Below are 6,000 nucleotides of genomic sequence, written 5' to 3'. Positions count from 1 at the left end.
ACACATTAAAAAAAACGACTCCGTCAATTATCCCACGGATATCCAGTATTTCTATTTCGGTGCAAGTGAAAGGTCATAAATAAGGCGTCCGGGAGAGATGATCTGTCTGGTATGCTTTTCTAATTGTGCAGGAAACAAAGAGTTTCCCCGTAAAAGAAGTGAGACGCGCCCGCGTCTGTAAACGGGCCGATCGTATTTCGACAAATACATGTGAAACTAACGTTTAAATGAATGTCAAGGTAGACTTTCCTGTTCACTGCAGCTGCTTCCACGGTAACCCCTCCTCTCCGGCTACCCCCCTCCCCCCAACTCTCTCTCTCTCTCTCTCTCTCTCTCTCTCTCTCTCTCTCTCTCTCTCTCTCTCTCTCTCCCTGTCTCCCCCCCAACTCCGCCGTTATTCCTCCACGGCCGTGTGCGTGCGCGCTTCATTCCAGAACACAAGGCGAGCGAAGCAGACGGGTCCGCGCGCAGCAGTGGAAGCTGCTACATTCGCTCAGGGAATAAATACCCTCAAACCCCGCGGGTGGTGGTCGAGTGCGAGCGGGGGGGGGATTTGGTTGGTGAAGGCTGCGTCTTTAGAGGAATACCGCTCGATATCGCGGACGCATGTGAGAGCGCACATGCCTTTTCCGGGACTGTAACGCCATGGCTCTGACACAAGTGCGGCTATCTGCGCTTCTCTGACCGACGCGGAAAGTCTTTGGATCTCCACCCAAAAGGCGTTTGTTTCTTGAGGGTTTTTTGTTGTTGTTGTTGTTGTTGTTGGTTTTTCTACCATCATTGACTCACAACAAAAAAAAAAACATTGCTGGAAATATCCTCCGGATGGTGACCGCGGACTGGACTACCTACTTTCAGCCGATTCACTCCGTGCCAAGGGAAGGGACTGGGAGACTCGTGCCCGCTTGCCTTTTCTCTGGAAGACACGTTGGAGATCACTGAACAACCGAGACGGGCTTCTATATCCACTCATTTGACACCGCCGGTGTCATTTCCACCTCCCCCGTCTGACACTCACCTGGACGTGTTTTGGTGAATGGGAGCTTGACACCGCTGGAACCGGGACGGCGCTGAGTGCGTGGAGCGTGGGATCACCCGGGATAAGTGCACGCGTCCGCGGGGTCTGTTTACATGTCCGATCTGACTCCTTCATGACGATGGATTACTTTCTGTTTTTATGCACCCTCTTGCTGCCAGTGGTGTCCACCGTAGAAGGTAAGACATTCCACATTTAGTAGCTGTCGCTTAAGCGTATTTTGTTCCCCCCCACACCAAGTTGTGGAGCACCCATATGCCTCTCAGAGGCTCCTGTGTTACACTCAAATGCTTCATTTTCTTCCATTCCCGAATTTAAAACAAACGTTTCGTGTTCAAAGTGCCCATTTGGGGCGTTTGAAATGATCGCTTAATGGCATTTACGCTGTGGCCGATACAGGTTTCAATACACAATTGTAGCGCGCGTGATCGACAGCTCATCCATTTCAATGGACGTCGTGTATTGTTTTTTTTTTGTTGTTCTCCCTTACATCAGCTATTCCCGACTGCTAAGAGTTTTTCGTCACTTAAAAGGAAATTAGCGCCACACTGAATCCCACCAGGGAGTCGTGGCTCCGTACACCCCCCCCCCCCACACCTCCCACACACACTACCCCAGACACTTTCCCTCAGGTCGGCGGCACGTATTTTAGGGATGTGTGGCCTTTTGACATGTTTACTATCAGTTTGAGGTCAAAGTATTCACTCCCATAAAATGCAATAATGCAATTTATTTTGATTTTCTATTCATTAAAACACGTTATCCATGATTTTTCCGAATTTTAGAAAATCGCATAATGTCGTGATATGGATCGCATTTATTGATCTCTATGCTCATTTTTTTAATCGTTTGCTTAGTGTTTTTTTTTCTTCGTAAAATGCCATTGATGGATCGTTTACAGTCGCATTTTAAACGCAGTTGCTTCTAAAAACCACCGCCATCTGTTTCAGCTGAGTGTTGGTGTTTGCCGCGCGTAAAATCGATGCGAAATTCTAGCTGTCTCTTTTTCTTCTTCTTCTTCTCTTCTCCCACCGGCGAAGTGTTACAACCATCTACTCCTTCCTTTTCATACATTTATAGAATGTCTCACTCTGCCCTCTATCTGGGAACGTGGACGAGGTTCCTGAAAGTGAACGACAAAGCCGCGTAAAGCTTATAAACTGCGATTGCTGGAGCATAAGCGAGGCTCCCGGTTGGCTCGCGTTGGCAGCATGGAAGTGGGACAGTGGGCCGGTAGCTGAGTAAACGCCTTTCTCTCGCCACTTTGATTTTCTTATATCATGGTGAAATGTGTCTGTGGCGGGGTTTAAAATGAAACATTTGTTTTTTCGAAACGAGGTTTTCCCTTTTCCTTAAGGTTCTACTTGAAGTCGGTGCTTTCAGATACACAGTGAGCAGGCTGCATACAGTAGCCGGGCTGAAACGACTTGGTTTGGTTGTGTATTGCATGTTAATGCCCCCCCCACCCCCCCCCCCGAAGGTCGTGTTACTTATTCAACACCCACGAACCTGAATAAATAAATTGATTTGATTTGATTGAAGTGTATTGCTCCACCTAATCGTCAGTTTTCTGACCTAATTTGAGCAAATACCAGCAGGTCGGATGCAGTCTGAGGAAAGATTACGCGCTGTTTCTCGAGCTCTTCATGAAATCACCGTTCTGACTGAACAGCCTCTTCGTGTCTTTTTCTTGGACCAGGCTTAAAGCAAACATGCGCACCCATGGATGATCTGGATGTAAAGTTTATCTGTACACAGTTTGTTGTGTTCTTGGTTTAATCACTACAGATTGACTGTGACATTATATTATTATATGGCACTCTAAGTGATGATTAGGGCTAGAATATCATTAGCGTCTCTCTACCGGCGGGACTTCTATTACAATGTTCTTACACCAACTTCTCCTGAACAAAAATGTTTTTGTAAGTGTAGTTCTTTAGCTTAGTGACCCCGATAGGTCAACAGAACCCCATTTGGGAATCTCTAAGAGAGAGGGGGTGGACGAAGGGGGGGCTTCCTGACAATAGTTGAAGCTGATATATTTCGTTAGGACAATATATCCCGTCCATAAGTGATGCCAGAAATTGCCCGGCTGGGGGTTCACCAAAGCTTTTAATACAGATGGGTGATTTATGCCCGCTGCTTGGACTCCTCGGGGTTTATTGGGATTTCGGGAGAAAGAAGCGGCCCGGTGCGGAGGGTTTCCGGCGGCCCCACCGGGCGTCTCTCCGGGTACCAGGGTCACACAGCCCGCGGAAGTGCTCCTAATGTATTCATGTTTTCTTTTCTTTTTTGGTTCTCCCCCCCCCCCTCTTAAATTGCCACGTAATTTCTTAAAGTCAAAGCTTCCAATCTTTTACACTTAGATTACATTTAATTTCATTATCGCCCTATTTGCCTTTTTCGGGCGTTTCGGAGCTGTTAAATGGCAGAATGAGCAATACCAGACAGCAATGTGAATCTGTCATTCACTTTGTTATTTAACTTCTGGGTGCGTTTGTGTGCCTTAAAAAAACTTAAAGAATATTTTTTTAATTTCGTAGAGAGAATTTGATTACTCTTGTGGATCTTTTTTAATTAAATAGCAAAGTCACACCGTGTGTCGTCTTATTTCTAAAGTTTGTAATCAACTTTATTTAACGTGCTAATTGCCTGAACTCAAATTGCACTCGATGTATTTTCATTAAGAAGTAAATGTAATTTGTTTTATGACAACTGGAGAGCAGATCGTTGTCATGTCGGGTGAGGCCACATTATTCAGCGGAGCTCGGCGGGTGTTTAGGCCCTGAATTTCGAACTGTGCTGGGGGGGGGGGAGGGGGGAGACAAATTGCGTCGATGACAGTCCTCAGTAGCGGACAACCGTTGTGGTTACCCCTCGGTGTAAATAATGAAGTGGGGAGGCAAAGAAAAAAGAAAGCAATGAAATAGAGGCGCGATAATATAATATTCTGGCCAGGAGAGCGGACGGAGCTCCCACTCAGATGCTCTTTGTCAAGAGTTTATGCGGCTTTTGTTGACACAGTTCTGTTCCATTAGTTTAATGTGAACCAACTTACCCCGAATAGACGTGTGTTCACTTTAAAAAACAAAAAGTTTGAGCGTATTTATTGTGACAAAAGCGTCAACCCCGTTCTGGTTGAACTTCAGCCGCAAAAATACAAACCTCCTACAAATACTCCGTTGAACAGCACTCACCTGGAATCATTTTCTGTCTGAAGTAAGACAAATGGGCCTTTATGGCCACAGCGCAGCGCAGGGGTCCCCCCCCCCCCTCTCACTCTTCGCGCGTCCTTGTTCTGGATGGCCGTGCATTACTTGGAGTGATTACGCACGAGCTGGACCTTTGAAGCGCACATGTTTATGTTTTTATGTGGGCGAGATCGCACCTCCGCAGGAGGTTTCCTGAGCCGTTTGCAGTTGGCACATTTCTCCTCTGACTCTCTTCCCATGATGTATTATTCTCCCCTGCTATTTCTTAAGTGTATAGGTGGTCCTCTCGCCGTTATCATTATTCCATTATATTAGCCGATTATTGCCTATGACGCAGTGGTGAAACCTACAATGTCACGGTGGGGGGGGGGGGGGGGTGCACACCATTATTTCCAGTTACATAAGTAGGGAAAATACACCTTAAAAAAATACTAACATGAAACAAAAACAAAAAAAAAAAACGATTTCCCACAGATATCAAATAATCGTATTTTAAAGGAAATGCTGTTGCAAATGGTCTTTCATAATACAAACACGTACAAAATCAAACCTGGACATTTTCACGGTTTTTTGGGGGACGACCGTGTCTCACCAAACTCAATTACCACGCATGACAAAGAGTGTCATGTGGCCATTTTGTCCGGCACGCTTGCTCTCCGAAGGCCTCCGTGCGCCGGGGTTTTATTCAAGAGCGCAGCATCGGTCATGTGTGGTCTCACCGCCGAGCTGCCACGTTAAACCTTATACTGCGGGAGCTGCTCTACATAACATTCAAAGGCAAATTACTGAACAAATGCAGTTAGGGTCACAATCTGAGAGACAAAGGGAACCGTTAAAGGCTCTGTGGAGGCACATCGCACACACGCACACACACACACACACACACACACACGCACACACACACCCCATTTCAGGGCACAGTGGAAACGTGCTAAAGAGGCATGGAAGTGTATTTGCAAAATAGAAGCCAAGTCGTTGTGGAAATTCTACTGATGAATCATTACCGCGGACACTGCAGAGGTCAGCATAGCCAATGACTTGGATCAGTGACGTATGCATCTATTTATCTATGAAAGTTGACTTCTAAAGCACTATTAGTGTTCTTTATTTAATGTTAAGCAGATAGACACTGCTGATAGAGAACAGAGAGGCGCGCGCGCACGCATGCATTCACACGCGCACACAGGCACAGACGCAGTACGAGTTTTAAAAGTGTCAATTAATGCAGATGATCGATCGAGCGGATCAGCGCGGCTCAGCCGTTTAACACCGCAGAGTCAGTGCGCGTGAAAGACTGGGGTAGCTGTCTTTGAACGGCTCTAGCAATTAGCAATTCATAAAGTTATTTACCAACCAGGCCTGAATCAATTGTCTCGGAAGGATGACTTAGTTTCCCGTGTAATTGTGCAATCGCCACAAACTGGTTTCAACAACAATATAGATATTGTTTATGAGTATGAATTGGATTTTTTTCAAGTTGAGGAATGCAAATGAATAAATAAATAATACAAATAAGAATATGATATAAAATATCTCAGTGTATTTTTATTATTAGTATTATTATTTAAGTAAGTGAACTTTCTATTAGGTGCATATACATTCCTATATAAACTCCAGATCCATCCTAACATTCACAGATATGCATTTACCAGTATTATTATTACTATATAAAAAATAATAATAAATTATTGTCAATCACTCTCAGCGGTCTCCTGGTTCATTGACCTCGGCAGCGAACGCAGCCAGTCGGTA

At 45.3% G+C, this 6,000-nt stretch overlaps 1 protein-coding gene across 7 annotated transcripts in view; it reads left to right on the top strand.

The window, feature by feature from the left end:
- Positions 1-238: 238 nt before the first annotated feature.
- Positions 239-6,000, top strand: part of ephb3b (eph receptor B3b) — a 53,142-nt gene continuing 47,380 nt past the window's right edge. For all 7 annotated transcript variants that reach the window (XM_040184137.2, XM_040184135.2, XM_078108288.1 and 4 more), the window contains exon 1: positions 239-1,215. In XM_040184137.2, the coding sequence (XP_040040071.1) occupies positions 1,152-1,215 (64 nt within the window). In that variant the 5' untranslated portion in view covers positions 239-1,151. The remainder of the gene's footprint in view (positions 1,216-6,000) is intronic.

This window comes from Gasterosteus aculeatus, chromosome 8 (genome assembly GCF_964276395.1).
Source record: "Gasterosteus aculeatus chromosome 8, fGasAcu3.hap1.1, whole genome shotgun sequence".
NCBI classification, from domain to species: domain Eukaryota; kingdom Metazoa; phylum Chordata; class Actinopteri; order Perciformes; family Gasterosteidae; genus Gasterosteus; species Gasterosteus aculeatus.
The sequence above is the reverse complement of the archived record's forward strand: the minus strand, read 5'-3'. Positions and strand labels throughout refer to the sequence as shown.